The sequence below is a fragment of the Molothrus ater genome (genome assembly GCF_012460135.2).
Source record: "Molothrus ater isolate BHLD 08-10-18 breed brown headed cowbird chromosome Z unlocalized genomic scaffold, BPBGC_Mater_1.1 matZ_random_MA35, whole genome shotgun sequence".
Classification (NCBI taxonomy): Eukaryota; Metazoa; Chordata; class Aves; order Passeriformes; family Icteridae; genus Molothrus; species Molothrus ater.
The window spans coordinates 189,048-216,432 of NW_023416471.2; the positions used below are offsets into that span (position 1 = coordinate 189,048).

At 37.4% G+C, this 27,385-nt stretch overlaps 1 protein-coding gene across 2 annotated transcripts in view; it reads right to left on the reverse strand.

The window, feature by feature from the left end:
* The window catches only part of ST8SIA4 (ST8 alpha-N-acetyl-neuraminide alpha-2,8-sialyltransferase 4), a 58,956-nt gene that overhangs the window by 18,674 nt on the left and 12,897 nt on the right, over window positions 1–27,385 (reverse strand). For both annotated transcript variants that reach the window (XM_036403066.2, XM_036403065.2), the window contains 2 exons: window positions 24,846–25,103; window positions 9,084–9,377 (listed from right to left, as the gene is read on the reverse strand). In XM_036403066.2, the coding sequence (XP_036258959.1) occupies window positions 9,084–9,377; window positions 24,846–25,103 (552 nt within the window). The remainder of the gene's footprint in view (window positions 1–9,083; window positions 9,378–24,845; window positions 25,104–27,385) is intronic.

Below are 27,385 nucleotides of genomic sequence, written 5' to 3' on the forward strand. Positions count from 1 at the left end.
ATTTTCTGTCTTTAGCTTGCTTTCTGATCTGACAGCCTTCTGCATCATTTTCTCTTCTGACTATATACAAGAGGAGTAAAGAGAAAAATGACAAAAGACTTTGCATTATTGGCTTGAATGAAAAAAACCAGAAACATGTCCTCTGTATTGTACAACATGCTTTATTTTCTTTATGTGGGTTTTACGCACTTTAAATCTGCACTGCATCATCAGAGGCATACAGTAGGTAGGTACCTACTATTTTTCACTTTATTACTGCTGTTATATATATCAAATAAAGAAGAAAAGGAATCCTGAACCATATAGCCACTTCACTAGACTGAAAGATTAAAACAAAGCAAATTTAGAAAAAGGAAAAAATAAAAGGTTGTGCAAATGTATTTAGAATGATTTTAAAAGGAAAAAGTTATCACATTATGGATTAAAGCCTTTAAACAAAATCTGAGCTGTCTTACTACTACTTACAATGCTATCTTTGTATATTGTCAGTGGCTTTACTGAGTTACCATCAACCATGTAACCAACAGTCATTTGAAGTGAGATCTTCAATCTGAGTTCAAGCTACTCAACTTTAAGTCATTAATGCTATAGAAATAAAGTGTGTTTACACATTGGCACATTTCCCAGATATTCTGTGCCCAGAACTTGCTTTGCATATTATGAACAAATTTATAGAATTTGAAAACAAAACCAGAAAGACAGATTTCCTGTTCTCTTTCACCTCTGCTTCAGAGAATGATCATCATACCAAAATAGCAATGATGGCTTAGCAATCTCATGAGTTAACACAAGGAGATCTGAGGCATAATTTTGTGCTCTTCACCAGTCTTTATGTATTATCCTTGCTTGTGAGAAGCCTAGTGTTCTTTTAACAGAGTCATTTGGAAAAGATGCTTGCTACTAACATCTTCAGAGAGCTGACATTAACACATGGATGAACCAAATTTTCCTCTATCCTATCTTCTCAAACCTGTTTTCTCTCTCCTGAATTCATTTAGTTCATTTTCTAATAGACTCCAGGGCTAGCAAGCATCATCCCTCTGGATCTGCTCCCACTGTGAAACATCCCTGGGGGAAACCCACAAACTACAGCAAATAAACTCCTCTCTGGAAACTCATGGCAAACCCCTTGTAAGCAGCAGAAATCCTAATTGCCACCAGTGATCTATGGGTCAAGCCTGTAGTTTGTTTCCAGTGCCAGCATGCAGCAATACTCCTGCAGCAGGCAGAGCTGTCGTATCTGCTTGTCACTCATTTTTCAACAGCACAGCTGTGCTCCCAGGGTTTCACACACCCAACATAGCTTCCATTGGATGCCTTTTAGAAAGGAGAACACACTGCAGCATGGAGGGAGGGCTTCTCTCTTCGACATTGTTCTTTATCAGATCTCAGGATTTCTCTTCGGTGATTTTTAAATGACTGCTAGCTTTCCAAAGGAAGATATCACTGAGATTATTTTTTGAAACCTTCTTGTTATTGAGAGCTGATGTAAACGACCTTTTTCCTATTGTGTTTCAATGCTCTGTCCAGACTAAAAGGTGAAAAAGGCAAGGCCTCACCCGTAAAGTTTGTGCCACACATGAATCTTTCTACAGCCTCTTTAGCCCATCTGTATATTTCATTTAATCTGAGACAAAATAATTTGATACAAGCATAAGCTGTGACACCTGTTGGTTTCAGTATGACTGTGAAACACCCATTTACTTCCCCTCTGCCAATTCTGCTAGTGGGTGTGCCCACACTTATACTAAAATGAAAAAAAAAAAGGAAACAAAAACATTCCCCTTGTGAGCCTCCAAAATCTTCTGAAACCAGGAGCTGTACTTGTTTTCGGTAAGGCCCTATCTCAGATTCTTTTATGGGTCTTCTTTTCTTGCAAAAGAAAATGATTACTCATTTTCTTTGGAAAGTCCCCTGTATCCCAGAGGTAGACAATAAAGTACAAATAAATGTGAAATGAAAAAGCAAGTTCTAGCAAGAACTTTTGCTAAGTCCATTTTCTTTGACTACTTCACTAAAGATATGATAAAAAATGCAAATTATGACACTTGCTTCCACTAAATACAGACTAGAAAACATCAATAAGCTGTTTCTGCAGTGCTCATGAAGTACAGGAACTATAATATTTCTATCAAAAATATTGCTTTAAAAAGTTAGAAATAAAAGTAATTCTCTTTTACACATTACAGAAGTAACTATTATTTTCCTAATTTTTCTTATGGCCTATGATTCACCTGTTGAAGACAGAAGGACAGAGCTCAGAAAAGGACTTCAATACAGCAGTGTTATAGTATTGGATTCCTAACATGAATCCAAACAGCACTAACCTCCCACACATGTATAAATAGGTCCTCATGCCTACAAATGAGGATAAGAATAAGCATAATACCTAAGAACAGGTTTCACAGGAGCAACTTCTGCTGAAAGAGACATGCAAGACACAATAAAGAGGGACAGAGACTTCTGTCTAGAATGGGAAGGAAATGAGTTCTGGTGAGAGACTTCAAATCTCATTCCATCCAAAACACATGCATTACTAGCATGCATTACTAGATGCACTACTAGCATCTACCTCAACTACAGTGAGTCTTCAAACAGCAAAGGAGCACAATCCAGATTTATCACCTAATGAATCAGTTATTTTCTTGAAAATGTGTTCTGTTCTTAAAACATCATACTAGGCATGTCAGCACTGACCTAACCCTCACAAGGGTCTGAAATAGAGCAATTCTCACCCTTCTTCTCACGTTCTAATTCTTTGATGTAAACTGAAACAGGCTGACAGGCTTCCCTTAGCCTCTGAAAAGCCTATACACAACTTGTGTATCAAATAAAAAAATTCCTTCCCTCACATGGGAGCCTGACACTGCCCAGATGCTCTCACTCCTCTCCCCACTCCTCAGTGGGGTGGGAAAAGAACAGGAAGAGCAAAACCAAGTAAAGTTAGGAATCAAGATAAAGACAGCTTACTAGGTGAATGAAAGAACCACCTGTCACCTTCTTATTCTGCTACCACAGTTGTATTGCTTGCTGAGCATGATGCTGGACTGCATGGCATTTCCTTTGATAACAGGGAAGTTTTGAGGCTGTGCAAGTGTGCACATTCAGGTGCAGCCAAAACATTGGTGTGTTATTAACAACTTTTTACCCAGAAATAGAACACACAGCACCTACATTTTGGTACAAATGTTCGGGAAGAAGGTAGTAGCTATTAGTCTTAGCACGCGGTAATTCCAGACAAAACATCCTCACATACTTCTCAGTGCTTCTGATCTGAGAAGATCACTTAAAACTCTCCCTGTGTACCATCAAGAATTTAGAGACTTCAAACAAATCCATTTAAACATTCTTGAAGGAACTTATATGCATTAAAAAGTAAGGCTACAGAAGACACTAAGCCAAACTGCTCATTCCTATGCTGACACCACTGTTTACATTTGTGCCAGTGTATTATTTCACTGAAGCACTTCTCATGTTAACAGCCCAATGACTTGAAGTGACAGAAGCAAAAGGCCAAATTTTATAGTGTATATAGCTATAGCTTTGTTCACTTATTTCCACATCACCTCAGTAGTTAACTAAACATTTGAAGAAATCTGTTACTGGCTGGATGCTTAATACAACCTCTCCTCATCATAGAAGATCAGTAAGGATAAAACTAAGTGCACACATCTTTAAAAACACTTGGAAGACGTTACAATCAAAATAAAAGAAAGCAGAATTTTTATTATTGTCTTATCTTGGAAACACCACTTTTAAAAAAATGAAAGAAACCTAATAATTTTCTTATGCATGTATGTTCTAGCCAGAATCAACAGATAATTCATCTCATGTGTCAAAAAAAAATCCCAAGAGAAGCTATTCTCAATTCTATTAATACTATATGGCCAACATCACTGTCTGTGGATTCCTGTCCTGTTACTGGTTCAAAAAATGTTTCTAGTTTGCTTCTCCATTGCACAGCTACAGGTTTTTTATGGGAGTATGAAATGATCAAATGGGATTTATAACACATTTTTATGGTTTTCAGAAACACAAGTTTTATGTAGGGGAAAATAAATAAAAACAACCTAAAATAAAAAAATAATATAGTAAGTACCAAAATAGCTTTCAAATAAATATAAATTTGCAGATACACTGTATGACTAACAATGTGTTACTCCCTGCTTAGCTCCTATGAGTCATTAGCATTAGTTAGAGTGCTATTGCTCATGGTAGATAACCTAAACAACAAAACTTGGAAACGGAAAATTTCATTCCTGTTCTTTCTTATGACTAATTCTGTTGCTCTCCAGTAGTTGAAACCTGAAATTCAATCTGGGAGGAGTAGGTTTTATAAGTGTTAGGTATATAAACATTGCTGATAAGGAACAAAACAGTTGCCTCAGTAAGAGATGAAACCGTTCTCCCAAAACAAAAACTTACAGGAATGTATTGTCAAAAGGTAAATAAGAATTTAAAAAATTGGATAGAAATACCCCTATTATAATGATAAACTTATCTTGGTTTACCTGGCAGAATAGACCAGGGAGTGAAAAATATAGAAAAACAGTTTAGTGTACTGTCAGTTCTGCTTTTATGTTCTCTACTTCAACTGTGCTTGCCTCCAATGAAAACTCTCAAAAAGTAAGATATTGACAGGCCTTGATAAATCTTTCAGAAATGTGATAAAATAGAAGAACTTGTGCAAAGGAAATAAAAGCTTATCCTGTGAAACTTTTAAACAAGATTAGGGCATATCCTTAAGGGATGCAGGGTGTTGCTGCTCTGGAAAGCAGGTGCTAGACTGAAAAGTCAACCCTGGAGTGTCGCCACTTCAAGAACAGGAACATCACTTCCGGCTCTCTGCATAGGACAGCATATTGGGATTAGATCACCAACATTATACAATAGATTAGGTTCTTAAAATCCAAACTAACTGGCTTCCTATTTGTTTGAATAACTTAAACAAACCCAGTTCCAAGGATACCCTAGGCTAGGGCACAAGGGTACTTACAGTGTAAAACACTTCTTTTTAGCATCCACATATATAAAAAACAGGATCATATTCCACTGAAAAGTAGCTAGCGTGAATTTTTTCCCAGTATTTTGAGTATTTATATACATGATGCAAAAGACACAGTCATTTTATTTTTAGATTCTGTTTTTAGTGTAATGGCCATTTTTTTTTCTCAGGTGATTTATTCATCCATGTATTTCAAAACATCTCTTAATAAATACATTTTAGCAGTTAACTGAAAAGGGAAGTCTGGTAGGAAGAAGAAAATAAACAGAAATATTTATAGATTAGTTGTACAGATTAGAATTTAGAATTTTCTAATCTAATGTTATTAGATTAGAAACAACTCACAGTAGTTGTTTCTCAGTACAGAGCTGCTGGAAAACTACTTGATTTCTGCATGTTTCAGTTTCTGAAAGTATCTTCTCTGTAACTCCTGGAGTAAAGAACTCTGAAGATTTGGTAATGTTATGCAAAAGGCCACTACATCCAAAGAATAGCTGTTTGTTTTGACTAATAAGAAAAGGAGATCCTGCACTGTGAAGTGACCACAAATAGGTACAGCATAATCCTTACATAGACAAAACTCAGAGATTTCAGCGGGAGTTCTGCCATGTTTAATGCAGGATAATACTGCTCTTTCACAGGCAAAATCAAGGAGGAAACAAATAGAGCACAGGCAAATCCCACAGGATGTCCACACAATTGTTCCATACCCAGAAGATGGGAAGGAATCTAATGTGAAGCAGTTTCAGTGATATTGCTGCTGAATGACTAATAGTTCAAAATATCCAGTTCCCTACTGGCTCCACTTGAAGAGCAGCCAAGAAAACATTCTTACTCTTCAACATGAGTGTGAGAACTTTTGTTTTGTGGATTTAGGAGAGGAAATACAAGAAAAAACTTAACAGAAAGCTAGTATATTTTGAATCTGTATTGCTTTTCAGGGCAAGGGGGTGGTGGTGTTCAGCCTCTTCAACAGATGTCTTCAAATATTCACCAGCAGAAGCACAAAAAAAAAAAAAAAAAGCTGTGCAAGGCTCTGGGAGTTAACTGACCTCTGGTTAATGTACCAACTACACGTTCAGTGTCAGGAATCCTTCTAATCCCTCCACAGATCCATGAGGTGGGATCCATAGCAAAATGTTCTGCTGATCCTACTTTTGAGTTTGGTTGTCTGCCACCAGTAGAAGTATGATCTGGACTCTAGCCCCAGCAGCCTCGGTTCCTGTTTGCTTACTATTTAATCCACATTCAATTCAGCTCTGCTACTGAGACAAGCCTCTATACGGACACTTTCCACACCTCAGAGATTAAAATTTAATTTGGGTTACTACTACAAATAATCCTAATGAAACAGTTCAGCATTAAATCTCAGCCTCCTTAATAAAGTTTCTGAAATTAGTCACTGAAGTCAATAAAAAGAAGTTATGTGGTTTGTTCAGTATAATTATTTTATAATTAAACTTCCTGGCAGTGACATTAGAGAGCAAGTAAATATTTTTAATCAGTTAAGATGTTAGTTTAAAGATCGTAGTTTCATTAAGTTTCATCTTGATACTCCATCACGTATTGATTGCCTCATTTATTTTGTCAATATGTGCACAGTGACATTAAAAATTCTATAAACTAGCTTTTAGAAACACTTTGGGAAAAAAATCATGCAACGGTTCCCAGATCACTCTCAAAATCTCATATTCAAAACTTACTTATCAAAAAGTGAAAAAGCAAAATAGAGAGGTAACCACTTGAACTAAATCTACTGAAGAAAAAAAATCTGAATACAATGGCCATTTATGATACTACTCATTTAAAAAATAGTTATCGTGCTGGACCTTGTATGTATATAATCTGGTTTTAAAACCTAAAATCCTTCTCAGATTCTAGAGGAGCATCCATCACTCACAGCAGCTTTATAAAGCATGAAATCAGCAAAAAAGTAGCTTCTTTTTCCAATACCACATTACCTTCTTTTTAATCCAAAAAGTGCATAATGGACAGAAAAAAGTTTTAAAATTATCTCAGAATGCAGTCACCTGATCAATAGAGACTATCTGATCAATAGCAACTATGGAACACTATGTACAGCTCATAACATTTCTTTCATTAAAAGAGAAGGAAGAACAGGAGCAAGAATTTCAGTCCAGGGCTGTGATTTTAGCCAAACTGACCTGTTACTAGATAAAACTCTAATATAACTTTATACTGCATTAGAAATATCGAATTTGGCCTCATTAGATCAGAAATCAAAGAAAATTTATCTTCTGCCTTTAGAAAGTGCCTAACACCATATGCTTTAAAGGTTAACGAAGGAAAAATTTGACAGTTTGATGCATATTAAAAGGAATAAGGACAACACTTTTCAAACCTTGAACCTGCCCTGTTCAGCATAGGATTTGTATTTAACATGTCAGGTTGGAATCATGAACCTTATTGATTATTAGATATGAAACGATTTCGCCCAAAATTCACCATATCTCCACATTTTAACATAATTTTAGGTTCATTAAATCAAAGAGCTCTTGACATCAATTTAAATGTACTGTAGAGTATAAACTGCAGATTCAACAATTGCACAAATCTATGCAGTCATATCAGATGACACTGCTAAGTATAATCTATAATACACTTAATCCAAATTTTCAACAATTCAGATGGCAGAGCTTTTGTTGCCTCATTCAGAGAGACAATGTAGGTACTAATATATTTTTAAGACAAAGCCCCCTAAAGGACCTTGAATTTGGCCAGTTAAAGACTGCACATTCTGAATTACCATTCACATTGGATAATTTTACCCAGATTTAAGCAGATGGAAATTAAAAATGTTGTTTATAAACTGGAAGCAATCTCAGACAGGTTTATATACACATACAAATGACCATAACTATGTACTTCAGACACTTTGAATACTTGGAAATTCAACACAATCATGGCCCATAAATAGCTAAAGTCTAAATGTCTAATGAAATGGAGTAACTCAGTAATAAAGTAACAGTTTTCTGAAGGATTCCTTAATTTCACAGGCAATCGGCAATAGATTTTTTTTCCAGTGCCAGAAGTGCATCACAGAGGGAATGCAGCAGTTAATCTATGAGACATAGCAAAATATCCTGAAGAATGATTTATGCCTAAGCTTTACACTCATACTACACTGGGATAACGGTTCAAACATCCCTTCTAAACTTATCTCAGCTGCTGTAACAGTAAGAACAGGTACACAATCAGTAACTGATGTACAAGCCAATAGGCTTTACTTTATGTATACAAGTACTTACAAGTACTTTAAGGCAACTTCTTACACCCCACAAATGGCACATTTCAAGGAACTCAAACTGAATATTACCACACTGTCATATTTTGATGTACAAACACATTGCATTACCATCATCTTTTGAATGATTTTCAGCCATAGAACTATATACTTTCAGGCATAGACCTACATACAGTAGTTACAAAGACATTTGAGACTTCATCTGACAGTTTTTTTAAATTATGGGGTTAAAAAGAAAAATATCCGCTTAAAGCATGGATACATCTTTTTTCTAATAAGTGGTTTCATTAACATCTTCAGTGATTCTCATCAATGCTTTTGAATTGCCAAAGCATCTTGCCAAATTCAAAAGGAGAATGATTGCTCTAAATCCTAGATACTTTATGAAGGAGCTCAGTACTTTCAAATCTGCCAGGTTTCATTATTTACAGGGTTGCTTCCTTACCCTGATGCTGTTTAGATTGTATTTTTTATCTTCACAATTGTTTCCTAAAGAAGACATGTAGCACTTTTATTATACACTGAATTCAGACTATTTTTAAGATTAGCTTATCACGAAACAATGATACTTTTTTACATAAAAGTGCAATTGGAAAAGTTATTGTGCAAATGCATTTCAGTTGTTTGCAGCAGAGCTGGCTAAATGAGTGGCCAGCATTTATTACCAAACAAACCTGCCATAAATGCAATCCATTACATCAATATGGCAAATACCATACTCCTTTTGACATTCATCTTTTTTTTCTGCCTGCTAGGAATTCTACTTATGATTTCATTGTGTTGAGGACAGACCAGTCTTTTCCATACACTTACCCTCTGACAGCATGAATAAGTCTCAATGATGGATAGGCAGTTCGCACTTTCAATTTATTCTTAAGGATTAATGCATTAACCCATTCCACATGCTTCTCTCCACCTTTGACCATGAAAGCTGGGATCCAAAGGACACTGTCATTCAGCATGGACAGTCTATGCACAAATTTTTCTCTGTCACTCTCATTCCGAAAGCCTCCAAAAGCTCTTTGTACAACTGATGGGTTCATGGTAATAAAATCAGATTTAGTTCCCACATCGGCAGCATACTCCACCACAGGAGCTAGATTGCACCTGAAGAGGAAGAAATTAATGGAAAAATAAAAACAAATATGAAATATTAACTCAGAAAAATGTGTGCACGAAGGGAAACCTAAAAAGGAACATGAAATCCCAATTCCAATTAATGTGAGAAAAAAATACCAATATAGAAGGTGTGATAATACATAGTATTTTACTCAAGTTGGACAAGGATCAGACAAATTTTTAAAAATATTAAGTGTACAGAATGCTGTGACAAAACAATACTCCCCTTTGGAATCATTTGGAAACCATATCGTTATGCTCTAGAATGCATCAACATATAAAGCAGCACTTGTGAGTAATATGCTTTCTTAAACCTTTTACCTTTCGTTATTTGTTTATCATCATATTGCCAACAGCTCTCACACAAAGAAAGCCATGCTAACAAAATAAGGCATATTTTATACAATTTAGTCCATGCATTTTTATTTTACTTTATTTACAACACAGTATTTATATATTATTTACAAACAACCTTTACCCCATCTTTAAATGAATTTTTGGTACTTTTGGTTTTGGTATTATCACTATGGTTAGGAAGATGTTTAGAAATTTTTATTTGACTTAGAACTGCAATTTTTGGAAAGAAATAATTAACTGTCAGTTTTCATTCATATCTCATTTTCAAACCTTCTTTAATTTTTCAGTAGCTTTGTGCCTTTTTCCTAGGGTTGAAAAGTTCTCATTTTGCCTTTGTTCATCAGATTTTTACCTCAATTACATAAATACATACATATGTAATTCCACATACGTGTTGAATGCAGGTGACAAAATTCAGAAATTAGCTGTGACTTCAGCAACCAATATACTGTGACAGAAACAAATCATTCCACAACACCCTCAATGAATTAGCCTGTAGCTGGTATGCCCCAAAAATATACCCTAACACAACAATATTTTAATAACTAAACAGACTGCTCTGTTTGAGGCAAAGCATGGTAAGAAGCAATGTTAGAACAGGCTCCTCCAAAACATTTGCACATTATCACACTCCTAATATAAACAGTATTCCATTAATTTTGCAATTTTTTATAAACTAGTTTCTTCTAATGCCAGATGTCCAATGACATAAAAATAAGTCAGCATTACTTAACACCAACTGATGACTTAGTGCTGTCTGATAATACTAATTACCCAGAAAAATATTTTCATTATGTAATTATCAGGTTAAGAAGTGGTCCTACATTCTTCAGAAAGATGTTCTGAAGACTATAAAGCAACTATATAAAGACTATTCCTAGGAGATAAAGAAGTCAAGGTTTCTGATAACATGTGGGCAGATGTAGGCTAAGGAAACAGATTTACATTCCTCATTATCTTTATACATCTATTCCATAAACCATCTGCATGCATTTCAGACTGCTAAGAGTCGTATTTTCTAGAAAATTGTTAGGGCATAAGAAAAACTCCCACTGAATTTAACACTGGCTTTGTAAATTTCTTCTGAAAAGCTTATTGCATCAACTTACCATCTGCTACTACTAAAAGTTTTTTAAAATCTAAAAATAAATGTGATGAAATAATCAAACCAAGTACTTAAAACCAACTGATCAAATTGACTGAATTACTGCTGCTCTTGAAAATACCTCTTTTAAGGGCAGATTGCACAACATAATGAGGGATTTGTATAGTGGGTTTGTTTTAGTAGTCACATATACACATGAAAAATGTAAGACAGATCTTGACATTGCAAATCCTGTTCTCTCTGAGTCCAACTTTAAGAAACAGACCATGTAGGTACCAACATCACCATGTCTAAAAAGCTGTATGCCATATGCATACATTGTATATAATTACTGCTACACCAGTAACTCAAATGTGTATTTTAGAAAGGCATACAGTGTAAGCAATATAAATTTGTAACTTATCACACACTCATTTTTCAAGTATAACTTCAGAAAATAATGAGCAATCCAAATACACTCAGTAACAATAGAACTGCAATTCTTTACCATGCTTAGAGTAAAACTTCTTGCTTATAACTAGTCTGAATCTACGTTCCTTCACTTTAAAATTATTGCACCTTGTCCTGGTGCAACAGGCTGGGCTAAAAAGTTTATCCCTATACTTCTTATATGCTTCACGGTTAAAACTGGCTATTGTGTATTTGTATATAAACCTGAATGTATGTATATAGCTTTTACCTGTTTTGGAACTTTTATCTTAACCTCTAATACATCTTTATGCTATGCCATAGTTTCATACTGCTGTTGGAGTTTTTAAGTTATTTTGTTAGAAGATGTCAATGACCTCCCAAGAATTGTCATGATTCTTTCAAGAAAACTTCACATTCAGAAGCAAACATACATATATTAATATTCTTTTAAGTGAAATGAAGAAACCTATTAACTGAACAACTTTTAAATAATCAAAGCAATATTCTTCCCTTGTTGTATTTTTTAATTCTAGCTAATTTGCCATAAGGCACAGATGCTAAATATAATCACAACAGAGATGAGGTAATGGAAGTGTTTCTGCACTAAAAGCATTACATGCCTAGGGATTTATTCACCATAAATGAAACAATACTTTTACTGAGGTTTTTTAAAGAAGAATATATAAAAGATTGTAATTTACTGAATTTCATCTTTCTCATATGCCACATTATTAGTACCATGTAACATATGAATGCATCTGCACAAACTTCTTGCAACATACCATCATTTTCCATTCATTTTAAAAACAACCTCTGTGCTGTCCTTATGTTAGCATGCAAGTAAGCAGGCAACAGGTGAAAGCTGAGCAAGAAAAACTTGCTATGTTAATTTTACTGAGAATAAAAGAACAGTAATGCAGAGTCAGATTGAGCACTGAAGATTGACTTAATTAAGCAAATAGCTAAAAATTTCAGTATTGATGATATATCACATTATAAAAAGGTTTGTAAATCTCCTAGATCTCCTTCCCCTGTTTTATGGGAAAAACTAGCAAAGGAGCCCATGAAAACCATTATTTTAGACAATTATTTTTTCTGGGAGAATAGACAGCTATTTCAACAAGGTAGCTACTCTAAATATAGTATTAAGCATCAATTATATTATTTAAGAAATTTCTAAGCTTACAGAGGTACCTAACTTAAAAAATACTATGTACAACCATACTACTAAAAGGCAATATACCTATAAAATATTCCCTGTAAAAATACGGGGGTTCCCACACATGAGCTTTCAGTGTGATAACAGAAGGTTTTCAACTGAAAAATGCACTGCAATGCTATCACTAAAAAAAGCTCTGGGATAAAAGGAAATAATTAGATAATGTTTGAAATATTATGTAGTATTTGAGCACGCATAAAACAACTGAGATACTAAGACACACAGACCAAAAAGTCTCATTGATTGAAAACCTGCTTCTTCCACAAACACCTGTAGAATGTATTAGTTACAGCAAGATAAGTTAAGGAAAAAAAGGGGAGAAAAAACTGTTAATGGCTGAACTTGTATGCCATGAGAAAAGGATGAAGCATATGGAGTAGGTGCTCCTATACTACACTTTCACCAAAGTGGGTGATCATCCTTGGGTTTACTGTGCCATCTTTATGGCCCAAACATCCATAACATCACAGTCTTTTAGAAAGCAGAGCTCAACAAGAAAATAATGCAATCAAAATCATAAAAATATGCTCAAATGAGAAGTCAGTTATTCTTCAGAGATTCAGTTCAACTTGCTTTGTCATTAATAAGTATACAGATCATTTATATGAATACAAAGGTCCAGCACACAGTATTCATAAACCATATTTCAAGTTAGTTTTTAAATAAAGGCCATTAAAATTTCATTGAGTAAAATGGCTATAATTTCCATTTTATCTGACATTGAGAACCAAAAGAATACTTTACCTACAGTGGAATAATGCAAGAAATGGCCATGAATCTGTAGACTTCTTAATCCTCTTAACAATTGGTGGACTTAAGGATTACAAGTTGAAATAAGTACTTTAAAACACTATAAAGCCATGGGAAAGAAGTGCTTTATATCAATGCTTTGTTTCATTAATATCTTCTCTTTGTAGATCTAAGCCAAAAATATCACTTGCACAGAAATAAACACATACATTCTGAGTAGACAAAAAACGAAAATCAGATTGTTGCTGGCAGATATATTAAACCTTTCTGAAACATAAGGCATTACACAAGATGAGTGTCAATAACATATACTTCCTTCCTGAGTAGCCTGCAAGATTCATATCCAAATTCTTGTAAGAATCAAAATAGTAATCTTGAGTTTAGTGGTTCATGCCATTTTTAGGAAATAATTGGACAGGAAAGAAAAATTAAGGGCTCGAGCAAGCAAAAGAGGAAAAAAAGAGTTCAAGACTGAAGAGAACCTCACAGCTGGACTACACTCAATCTACATGCAAGAAGCACACTGCCCTAATATTTGGGTGCATATAGCACATATTTTGACACAGTTTTTTAAATAAAGATGTGCAGCAGTGCTGTGGTAACTTTCACATATGCCCAAAATAAGAGGAATTTACAAAAAACAACATGCACCAACTTCCTATTTCCCCCAACAAATACAATTATTAGTAAAGTGTATGGATTCTCACATGTTCTGCATACTTCTGTGGCTACTGAAAAAACCTAAAATTGCTTCAAATTAACCATAGGAATCTGAAGTAATAGTGAATCCTCTAACACACCCACTTCATCTCTGTTCTTATCTATGGTACGATAGAGGATGTTTCATGAGAACTGCAAGGTTAGAGGTTCAGGTACAGTACTGCAGATTCTATTCACATACAACAATCATGAGGGGTTTTTAGTATGTGCCATGTAAAACATTAACCTGATACACACTTTCACAACACAAGTTCACAAAAATACCGAATCTATGACTTCAGTATGAAGATGGTTTTTGTAACATCACCTGCTAAAAAACTTCATTAACTCCTGCTGCCCAGATTAGAACTTCTACTGCTAATCAACACATTCATTCTTCCGAGCATCTCCCTGAACATCAGTGACTGAAATCCAAGTTATCAACTGACACAGAAAGTTGAGTGTCAGAAGAAGTCTAAATGGCATTTTAGAAAGACCTGCAAAACACATTATTTACATCTTTATTGTGTGTCCTGCTGCAAAATTACACATGGATTAGATTTGCTGTTCTTCCCAGTACTATTCCTTTGACAAGAAAATAAAGCAATGAATTTCTATCACTAAAAGTTTTTCGCATATATAAAAAATTATGAAAAAAAACCCGACAAAAACTACACCAGTGAAATATTAAAAATTATATTTTACTGCATGAAAAACTAAGAAATGGAACTTAGCAGTATCCTGAATACCTGTGCCTTAGCCTTTTTATGTGAAAATGCCATCACACATTACTATCTACAAAGAGCATATTCTGTAGTGCAATTATGAAGACCCACATAATTGTTATAATTCTGATACAGAAAATTTTTAAAAAATTTACAACATTATCAGGACAGAAAGGGCTAAAATTATTACCCTTGCAATAAATTCAGAAAAAATTATGATTTTCATTGTTTTGGATAAGCACTTTGGGGCTGTTAAAATAGAATATAGAAAGCAGCAGTAGTTTGAACTTCCGAAATGGAGAACAGCTAAAGAGCCAGTTATTTAGATTACGACTCTTCTGAACTTTTTCACCTCTTAAAAAATAGTCAATGGGGGAAAAAAAGCAGCACAGTGCCCCTGAGTTTCCAACCATTTAAAAAACTAATAAATTAAAGGCTCTGTATTATCAACAATAGGAGTAAGGGGCTTAAAAATAATAGTATCCTTTTTTCTCAGAATAGTTACAAGAAGATTCAAGGATGATTCAGACTTACCCTATCTGCTCTACATTTGGATGCTTATAGGATATGTATTTATTCAAGCAGCCTCTTTAGAACCCATAATCATTTGTATACAGGTGTAGAGAAGTCACTTTCTACTGGTATTTCTTGAGCATTCTAGACTTCTGTCCTTAAATATCCTCCTAAATAACCTACTTAAGGACTAACTTCTTTTTTCAAAAAAACCCAATAATCCTAAAATGTGGCTACATGAGTCAAGCCTTCTCCAAGGCTCTCCTGAGGTGGAGACCATTCACACCTGGCTGACTGGAGCAACTCCACCAGAGCTCCCTTTTTCCAAGACACTGAAATCCCTGAGCAAGAACATTGGAGGATAATGGCTTTCCTCTGCTTTAATTTAAGTTTTCAATGTAGTGTGACAAGTTTAAGGAAGAAACAGAAGGCAAAAATAGAGCTGCCACATTTGAGTTCTGAAAAAGGTCTAATGATCTAGTCATAATGTATTCATGTTATTTTTAGAGGAAGACTCATGCTTTAAAATATATGTGTTAAATTGGCAACTTGCTTTCAACAGATCTGCAGGCTCCAAGGATTTAGCTCTACTTGGCATGATGGCCATGGTCCAAGCAAGGTGTACTAAAAAAAAATGAAGATAAAAGCTGATATGAATTACAAAAACCAAGTTCCAGGATATAGGCAAATTAATATTCTCAATACATTTATTCTGACAAATTTATGAAGCTTTTTTCCTAGGGCCTGAAGGAACAACACACATTAATGTAGCTACTACTAATTTCTTATTATTAATTTAAATTGTTCTCCTGAAATAAGATACCACACCTCCTTACTATGATTAGGTCTGTCCTTTTCTTCTGCCAGACCATATCTGCTGTCTTTTGCTTACCATATACGATGCTTGCTTCTGTGTATCACAGAAATATTCACCTATTGCCCACAAAAATCAATATGCTAGGGAGAAAGTAAAATCAGATTATCCTCACCTATGTACAGGGCAAACCAAGACATCTGTTAAAGTATGTATTCTTTCCTCTCAAAAGGAAAAAAAAAAGGACTATAAGCTTTTCAAGCTTTTTCATGTCAACTTCACTAACCACATGGATGGTAAAGTTAAAAAACAAAAGTCAAAGTATGCTGGAAAAATAGACCTGCATTTGCCCAGCAAAATTTTAACACCAGTGATGGCAAAAAACATCTATTTGGTTCCTAAATGCTGGCAGAGTCACCAGGAAAAACTCCGGTGAGAAAAGAAGAGTTGTAACATATAAACTAGGCACTTCAATCCAAAGAAAGAAGGAACTAGTATCTTCTCATGGCTGTTCCTTGTCAGAGCAGCCCTAACCTACTGAAAAAGTTTCACTCAACAGGCCTCTTCTCCATACTGTCCAACTGAAATGAAAGGGACTTTTCTAGAAGTGGGGTTACCACAAGAAAAAAACACAATATATTTACTAGGGTTTGTTTGACTAGTTGGTTTTAACCAAATTACTCCAAAACTGAACTTGGCCTCTGCTTTTTGTAGGTCTTATCACTAACGTCCAATTAAATCATTTTAAAAAATAAAAAATATAACTACTTACTCTGATTTTTGATATTGTTCAAATTCTGAACCCAAAGCTGAACTGTTTGGTACATATTGGTTTCCAGAAGTAATTCCAAGTTATTACTTGGCAATGCTTAGCATTGTTATTTTCCACTTGCCCAAAATACAGCTGCATTTCTCAGAAACTCCTACATAACCACTGCATTTCAAAATATACCACTTATTACAAGAAGTTAATCTGCTCTGTAAGATGCAACAGTTAACTCACCCCTGGCTTGGTAATTTCAGCATGAGAAAGTGCATAAATATGGGAACAAGATGTACTTATTCGTGTAATGAGACATTTTGGAGTGCTTCAGACTCTGTCTGGGTATAGATCAAAATGCAGCACACCGAAGCTCGGCACTAGAATAGAGTAGCAGGGACACACAGATCAATAGTTCCCTATGGGGTATAAAAACATGAGAGATAAAAAGGAAAGGTATATGGGAATCAGAAAACAGTTCACAGTCATCACAGTTTGGGATTTTTTTACAAAGAGTCTCCTTTCTTCCTATTTTAATTAGATGGACCACATTTTCTACTGCCAAAATAGGCATGACTTCACTAAACTTGTGAAATTTTTGTGTGTTTGTCCATTATTATTAACACTTTCACTCCCTTTATAGGATCCTGAGTTTTCCAGTATTGAGTTAATCAATACTGCAAATATTGGATTTCTGTTATGTCTTCTTCATTGTCACAGACTTTCACTGTCAGTTTGATCATTAAATTAATGGTAATGTTGGTGTTAACTCTAACCTAAGAACTGCTCCTCTAAGGAACAACTCTCAGAGAAAAAATTTTCCTTCAGATTTCACCCCCCTTCCCCTCCCTCCCCAATAAAATACAAGCAAAATCAATGGAATATATTAAACCAGAATAGTATGACATACTTGACACAGCACATAGACATAATGCACTTAGTATCAGAAGATTCTACAAAACTGTCCTTCACCAGCCTATACATTTGGATCCATTCAGAAAGTCCTTTCAAGTATACCATCAGGCAACACATAAGCAAGGACATTTCACTGCTAGAGAGATCAGATAAAAGTAAAAAGAATAACAGAGCGTCATGGTACATTTTAATACCAGAATCCTAACAGCAATACTGGTAAGGGTTTATGAAGCACTCCAGAATTTCATAATTACACCATGTGATTACATATCAAGTGATGTACAATTTTTCTAAAGGGAAGATGAGGAATGTAGGAAACTAACTCTGATGACTGATTTGTTTTTTTCTTAAACTTCAATTAAAAACAAATTCCTTGCTACTTAAACAGATGCTACGTAACTATACATGCATTGAGACGTAAATAAATAAATAAATATAATATAGTTTAAATTATAATATGTAAATTCTAAAATATCTTAACTTTCATTTGTGAATTAAAAAAAAAATCACTGCATTCAAACTCCCTATAGGCAGGAGGACCAAGCATGTCATTCTCAAAACATTAGAGATTATTAATCAGAATATTGTCAGACTCACTAGTTGTTATACAGACCACTTTGTTGTCATATACCATATGAGAGATGTTTCATGGAATCATAGAATGGTTTAGGTTGAAAGGGGGCCTTAAAGATTATCTAATTCTAAATCCTCCACCATGGTCAGGAAGAACTTTCACTAGACCAGGTTGCTCAGAGCCCCATACAACATGGCCCTGAACACTTCCAGGGATGGGACATGCACAGCTTCCCTGGGCAACCTGTTCAATTTCCTCATCATCTTCACAGAACATGCACATCTCTCGCCAGTCTAAACTCCTGATTAGCAACAGTAACTTCCTACTGATCTTATTAAGCTCCACCAAGTCTCTAGAATATTATCCTTCCTCCATGTAATTGAATTAGTTAAAACCTCCTATCAGATATCATCACCTAGTTTCATGGCTAGTTAAAATGTGCAGAAGAGCATGGGGATGACTGCAAAGAAATTCAGCACATGATTTAAAATAAAGTATGTACCTTGTCTTCTCTATGAAAATTTTAATTTAGAAAATTTAGCATCTAATTTTTTCTGTAGTCCTCTGTCCTGGCGTGATTTGTTTGCCTGCTTTGTGCCCAAAAATGGGTCCTATAGCTTTAAGCTAAACCCAGAGAGAGATAAAGAGGAAAGAGAAGCGATAACATTTTTTTTTGCCACCCGTGTTTAAGAACACAGAGATAAGACTCTTGGTTTCTCCCAACCTGTGGCTTTTTCTCTCTAGAGAAAAACAGACAGAGTAGTTTCTTTGCTTTTTAAGTTAGCTTTTCATTTGTTAATTGAAGCAGAAGATTTTCCTGAACAGTAGCTTTGTCTTCTAGAACTATGCAACTTTTCTCCAATCCAAAACCCAAAACATTGTCCAGGGCCCCCCCAACATTGTATGGCGGTCCAGAGACCAGCTCCAGACTCAGAAAAAGACTGAGCCATACTACAGAAAAAATTCTGAATCACACACAGAATCACACACAGAAATTCTAGGTTGGAAGAGACCTTTAAGATCATCGAGTCCAACCCATGTTCTAATACCTCAACTAGATCATGGCACCAAGTGCCACATCCAGTCTTTTTTTAAACTCTTCGAGGGATGGTGACTCCACGACCTCCCTGGGTAGATGATTCCAGTATTTGACTACTCTTTCTGTAAAATACTTCCTCCTTATTTCTAGCTTGCATCTCCCTTGGCGCAGCTTGAGACTGTGTCCTCTTGTTCTGTCGGTTGTTGCCCGGAGAAAGAGACCGACCCCCAGCTCACCACAGCTACCCTTCAGGAAATTGAAGAGAGTGATAAGGTCACCTCTGAGTCTCCTTTTCTCCAGGCTGAACAACCCCAGCTCCCTCAGTCGCTCTTCATATGGCTTGTGTTCCAAGCCCCTCACCAGCCTCGTTGCTCTCCTTTGGACACGCTCAAGCATCTCAACGTCCCTCCTAAAGTGAGGGGCCCAGAATTGGACGCAATACTCAAGGTGTGGCCTCACCAGTGCTGAGTACAGGGGAAGAATGACCTCCCTGCTCCTGCTGGCCACACCGTTCATGATACTGGCCAGGATGCCATTGGCCTCCTTGGCCACCTGGGCACACTGCTGGCTCATGTTCAGCCGACTGTCAACCAGCACGCCCAGGTCCCTTTCCTCCTGAGCACTGTCCAGCCACACTGTCCCCAGCTTATATCGTTGCAGGGGGTTATTGTGGCCAAAGTGCAGGACTCGGCACTTGGACTTATTGAACTTCATCCCATTGGATTCTGCCCATCCCTCCAACCGTTCCAAGTCCCTCTGCAAAGCCCTCCGTCCCTCTAACAGATCCACACACGCTCCCAGCTTAGTGTCATCTGCAAATTTGCTAATAAAGGACTCTAAACCCTCATCCATGTCATCAATAAAAACATTAAACAGAACTGGCCCCAGCACAGAACCCTGAGGAACACCACTGGTGACTGGCCGCCAGCTGGATGCAGCACCATTCACCAACACTCTCTGGGCCCGGCCATGCAGCCAGTTCCTGACCCAGCACAGAGCACTCCTGTCCAAGCCACGGGCTGCCAGCTTGTCTAGGAGTATGCTGTGGGAGACAGTGTCAAAGGCCTTGCTGAAATCCAAGTAAACAACATCTACAGCCTTACCTGCATCGACTAGGCGGGTTACCAGGTCATAAAAGGTGACCAGGTTGGTTAAACATGACCTACCCCTCCTAAACCCATGCTGGCTGGGTCTGATACCCTGGCCATCCTGTAAATTTTGCGTGATGGCGCTTAATATAAACTGTTCCATTATTTTACCAGGTACTGAGGTCAGACTGACTGGTCTATAATTACCAGGATCTTCCTTTGCACCCTTTTTGTGAATGGGTATCACATTGGCCAGCTTCCAGTCATCCGGAAACTCGCCAGTGAGCCAGGACTGATGGTAAATGATGGAGAGTGGCTTTGCAAGCTCATTTGCCAGCTCTCTCATCACCCTGGGGTGGATTCCGTCTGGTCCCATAGATTTATGAGTATCCAAGCATTTCAGTAGTTCTATGACTGCCCCCTCTTGGATAAAGGGGGGACCATTCTGCTCCCTGTCACCATCAACCAGCCCAGGTGGGCAGGTGTCTTGAGGGCAAGTCATCTTCCCACTAAAAACTGAGGCAAAATAGGCATTAAGCACTTCTGCCTTTTCCTCATCTTCAGATACTAAGTTCCCTCCTTTGTCCAATAAAGAACAAGGGCTGGTCATACCTTTCCTTCTACCATTAATGTATTTGTAAAAACATTTTTTATTATCCTTTACAGAAGTTGCCATTCTAAGTTCAAACTGAGCTTTGGCCTTCCTAATTTTTTTTCTGCATGCTCTAGCAGCCTTCTTGAATACTTCCTTAGAGACCTGTCCCTTCTTCCAATGCTGATACATCCTCTTTTTATTCCTAAGTTCCTCCAAAACCTCCTTGCCCAACCAGGCTGGACGTTTACCCCGTTGGCTGATCTTTCGGCACACAGGGATGGTCTGTTCCTGTGCCCTCAAGATCTCTGTTTTGAGGTATGCCCACCCTTCCTGAACTCCTTTGTTTTTTAGGACTGCTTCCCAAGGGACGCTCTGAATAAGTCTCCTAAACAGGCCAAAATCTGCCCTCCGGAAGTCCAATGCAAGAGTTTTACTGGTACTCTTCCTGATTTCACCAAATATTGAGAACTCTATCATTTCGTGATCACTTTGTCCCAAGCGACCTCCAACCACCACATCTCCCACCAGCCCATCTCTATTTGCAAATAGCAGATCTAACATAGTCCCTCCCCTGGTGGGTTCACCCACCAGCTGTGACAAAAAGTTGTCCTCCATACATTCTAAGAATTTCCTGGACTGCCTCTTTACTGCTGTATTAAGTTCCCAGCAGATGTCTGGCAGGTTGAAGTCACCCACAAGAACAAGGGCTGATGATCTTGAAACATTACCTGGCTGCTTATAGAATAAGTCATCTACCTCTTCTTCCTGGTCGGGTGGACGATAACAGACTCCCAGTATGGTGTCAGCCTTGTTGGCCTTCCCTTTTATTCTTACCCATAGACGTTCAACTCCATCTTCCTTAGTTTCAATTTCGGTGGCATCAAAAGTCTGCTTAATATAAAGGGCCACCCCTCCACCTCTTCTTCCTTTCCTGTCTCTCCTGAAGAGCTTGTATCCATCCAGTGCAGTACTCCAGTTATGTGAGTCATCCCACCATGTTTCTGTGATGGCAACTGCATCATAGCTCTGCAGTTGCACCACGGCCTCCAGCTCTTCTTGTTTGTTGCCCAAGCTGCATGCATTGGTATACATGCACCTCATCTGGGCTACTGACTTCTCCCCTAACTTAGCCTTGTAATTCTTGGGCCTGTTTCCAGATAGCTCAGCTGGTTCCCCTTCCCCCTTCAAACCTAGTTTAAAGCTCTCTCAATGAGGTCTGCCAGTTCATATCCTAAAACCCTTTCGCCCTTAACAGAGAGGTATACCCCATCTGGTTCCAGCAGAGAAGATGCTGTAAAAGTTTCCCCATGATCAAAGAATCCAAAATTTTGCTGATGACACCAACCCTTGAGCCACTTGTTGATGATGCGTATTCTTCTGTTTCTTTCATCATTTTCCTCTGCCACCAAAGGGACTGAGCAGAACACTACCTGAGCTCCTGCCCTATCAACTACCTGACCCAGTACCCTGAAGTCCTTTCTAATTGCCTTGACACTCCTTTTCTCAGTCTCATCACTGCCAGTCTGGAGTATCAGCAGTGGGTAATAATCAGAGGGCTGAATCAGCCCAGGAAGTCTCTCAGTGATATTTTGTACCCGGGCCCCAGGGAGGCAACAGACTTCCCTGTGGGATGGGTCTGGTCGACATATGGGACCCTCAGTTCCCTTCAGGAGGGAATCACCTACTACGATTACCCTTCTTTTCTTCTTGATGCTAGAGGTAGTGATCTGTCTTACAGATGAATCATAACTGGGGGGTTCACTGGTCAGACAATTTTCTCCTAAATCATCTGGTTGGGTCTCTCTATCCAGGGTCTCATACCTATTCTGAAGTGGCACTTGGCTGGATGATGGGGAGGGGGAGGACTTTTTGTTATTACCTCCCTGAATGGGGACCTGTTTCCACTCCTCTTCATCTACCAGGTGCTCTTCTGTTGCCCGAGGGTAGGAGGCATATAAGTCCTCAGTCTCTTGGTCAGAGGCCTCCCTTAAAGATGGAAGGGCTGAGCTCCACCAGTCTATTTCCCTTTCACTTTCCCTGATACTCCTTAACCTTTCAACTTCCTCCCTAAGCTCAGCCACCAGTGAAAGGAGGTCATTCACTTGTTCACACCGCAGGCAGGTCTCCTCCACAACACTCCCTGAAGCCACCGATAAGCTCAAACATTCTGGGCATGGATGGGTCTGTACAGACACATCCTTTTTGGAGGGCCCGACTTGGTCACTTGTACCAGCCACAGCTTTTGACCTTGTAGAGACCATCACTGACAAACACCTCAAACACAACCGGGCAGAAGAAAGACCTCAAACAATACAAAGGACTCCTTACTAGCGAGACAACTGGTAACCCTGCCTGCTTGCCCTGCCTGCGCGAACTGCCGCGCAAACTGCCTCGTATATTTCCCAGAGACTCACAACACCCCTGTTTGCCCGCTCCTGTTCGCCGCGCTCCGGGTTGCCGCGCTCCCCAGACACCTCTTATAATCAGCCACTCAGCAGCAACTCAGGAAGCTCCACCCTCAGCTCCTCTCTGACTCACAATGCAATCGGCTCACCTGCTCAACGACTCTCTTCAAAGCAGCAAAAAGTTTTATTATTTAACATTATTCGTTCTTTTCATACCTGTAAACAACTTGCTTGTTAAATAAACAATTTTTTCACTTTCTCCAAGAAAAATCCTTTCAAACCTGTAAGAACCCATGAAAAAAAAGTTGGTAAAACCTACTCTTCAGTAAAGGATACAGAACATTTCCCTTCAGAACACTTCTTCCTAAATTTGTCCAAAACCAAGACATCCTGTTAAATGAATCACATTTAATCTCAGAGAGAATACAAAAGCATGCTATAGGCTACATGCAGTTTAAAACTGTAGTAATTAATTTTAGATTTCCTCTGCAGTAAGTAAGGATGCTAATTTCAATAACTAGTGGTACAAGTATGACTAATAAGGAAAATGAAAGAGAAGTGTGTTATTACTTCAGTTGCAACTTGTTAAAATAACTTTCAAATTAAATATAAAACTCATGTATATTCTTTTATTTATGTACTGCAAAAGCCTTATTTTTCTTTTCCACATCCTTTTACTATTTATTGTCCTCATCATTCTTTAAGGTGAAAAAAGGAAAAAGCAAATAACTTGTAATGACTAATATTTCTATATTGCTTTCTGTCACAATCCTCCTGTTTTCTGTCCTTTCACCCTTCTCAAACCAAATCAACTGAAACTTCTGCTTCAAGTTCTACTTCTGCTTCAAAGCAGAAGTACCCATCTCTTGCTCAGCATTTTCTACATAATGCCAAGATGTCAAATGAGCTCAGCTTTGACATGATACATGAAATCCAAAGGCCCTCTACTGTGTGTGTTTGAAGAATGAATAAAAAGAGAAACATATAATTTTCCTCCAAACTGCAAGAATAGATTCTTAAACCAATGTGAAGGAATATATTAGAGTGACTTCCAACTACCTCAGGGGCATCCTCATTTAACATCAATATACCACACTGAAATTTCACTACATGCTACACAAAAGTAATGTAGTAATTTACAAAAGGCCATCTATGCTGACCAAAAGCTAAAAAAAGAGTATTCTTAAAAAGAAACCATTTTGCATTTCTTCAACCAAGACTTCTGTAAGAGTAATTTTGTCTGGAATAAGCACAGCAAAAAGCAAAATTAAGTAATGCAAACCTCTCTCCCTTGTTTTATTTTCACAATAATCTTCTTATCAATAATACAAGCATGAATTTAGATTTGGGGAATCACATGTTGGTGGATAATGTTTCAGATTAATTTAGATAACGCCTGTAATATCTACGTCAGATTAAAACATTTCTCCCAGCTTTTCTGCAAGAAACATAGTACCCTGCATCTTCAACAGCAGATAAAAACTTACCTTATTACAAAGTCATGGCTGTCAATCTCTTTTCCACAACCACTCTTCAGAAGGACGCCAGAATTCCCAACAACTGCACAGGTTTTAAATCGGCGATTTTTCATTGGGGAAACTTCCGGGAGAAGGCTGTGCAAATTCTGAGAAATATTTAGAGTGCGACGTCTATCCAGTACATAATGAATTACATCTCCAGGCTTGAAGCTGCTTTTGACCACTGAGACATCTCTTTCGGCATCCAAGAACTGAAGAATATTCTTCCTGCATCAACAGAAAAATGTAGAGACAAAACCCAACACTCCCTGCTCAAATGGAATTTTATCTAGCAGCAGTTATAGATTGCACAAACCACACATCATAAAGCAGAGGGCAAACAGTGTCAGTCCTGGCTGGGTAATTTCCCATGCTCTAGGATGGAGTTAGAGCAAAGCTTTTAGGATGGAGTTAACACTGTGGTTACAATGTAACACACAAATACTACAGAACTAGAGCTTAATTACTTCTACACACAAAGACACAGAGAGACGAAGGAAAGATAAATGAAAATTTGAAGGCATACTGTGCTTGATTATCTTCACAAAATTTTGGAATGAAGACATTTTTAAAAAGAACTGTGGCAGTTTGTTTTCATAAAAACAAACTTAAATACATGAAACATTTGTGATCTGATAATATTATGTCTTACAAATTAGCTTGGCTCAGGAATGGCCATGTTTTCTTGTAGATTCTTATTTCACCATAAGAGTAATATATTCAGTTTAGCATAAACTTCCTCCTAATTAACTGAAGTTTAACTAAAGCTATCCTAATTGACTCGATATGAGAACACACCCAGTCTTTTGTACCAATTTGAACTAAATCAGCTTAAAACATAATGTAAATTAAACTACTGCAGCTCAGGGTCCAGTTAGGCTTTTAGCCGAACTCAAAATCTCTTACAAACTCATCAACACTTTGAAACATTGATCATCTTTTCAGCAAATAACTGTTTAAACTATTACATAGGTTAAGACACACAGGACCAAATATGAGGGTTTAATGAACTACCATGTATCAAGTGAACTATGGCAGATGAACAGTTGTATACTCCCAGCCCCCAGTAAATAACTGAGGAAGAATGCTTGCTTTTATGTCAGCTGAAAAGTGAAGTCATGTTATCTGCTTATGGGGACATCAGGATGCTCTGCCTAAGTGGAGGTAAAGCAGCTCAAACTTGCCTCTATTTGCAGAATTTATCAGTGCTGACGGAGAAGCGGGGTTCACCCTGCTTTTGGTGTTGAAGAATGCTGAGACCAGCCTGACTCATCAATCCCAAAGTTAAACACTCTATTCTACAAAGAACAGTTTTTCTCAACAGAAATTGACACCGGTGAGGATGCAGCAGACAGAGCTCCTTATAATGGAACCAACAAGTGACAGTACTGGTAATTTAAGTAAAGCTGCTGAGCTGATACATCTCACTGTCAATCACTTTATAGTGCAAAAGGCGTGGCCCCCTTTTTAATGGCAGAGAATTCTGACACATTCCTTCTTGGATGGAATGTGTGTAGCTTCCCTCCTTGAATGGGGATCCCCTTACAAGTTACTCCTTAAGGCTGAGTAAAAGAGACTTGCCCATGGTCACTGGTATGGGTAAGTACTATCAACTTCTTTTCAATTATTTTGCTAGCTTTAATATTGTTGCTTCAATACAGCTTCAGTAAACAGTGCACTATACTGGAATTTATAACTGTACTGTGTATTAAATAAAAATGATTTTTTAATGTAATTATTATCATTAAGATCATCAATAAATAATTTACTTTAATAACTTAAGTATATTTGGTTTGCCATCCTTAATCTTGTGGACAAAGTTGCATAAATTTTCAATTACACAATGCACAATCCTTTAAACATAAACTGTTGACCAAGTCAGGGGCAAAGATTAGATCAGATCATACCTTGACTCCTCTCTGAGAAGGGGTTTAACATGCAAGGGGTTTAGAAAACAAGTTCTAAACCTCGTAACTTCAGTGGGAGGGATTCTCTAATAAACTCTGTCCAAAGCTTCCATTCTGCCCACAACAGAATGGTAGAGATGAGGGTCCAAAAATTGGCAAATGCTCAATACGTAGATTCAAAACAGATACATAATGACTGCAATGTTATCACTAATATATGCAATGACTGACACTTAACTGGTAGAGCAGAGCAGTTTTCAGTACACCCTTGACATAAAAAGCTGAAAAAATCCCTAGGCCAGAGATGGAGGAACTGCTGATGGCTCAGGATTGCAAGTGAGCTGTCTTAGGTTGCAAATGCAAGATGGGGCCAGAGATGTGCTTTTGATTGCTATCTGTTAAAACCAGGTGGGATGGTTTTCTTTATCTCTTCCACAACCAATCCTCCCTCTGGGGAGATATCTTCTGTTAATGGTTATTGAGTCTCACAGCATGACTGATAAAATTACATCATTCCATTGTGAGATGTTCCACCCAGGGGGAGGAGCCAAGCATTCCTACCTGGATATAATCTGCTATTAGAACGCCACAGGCAGCTTTTTC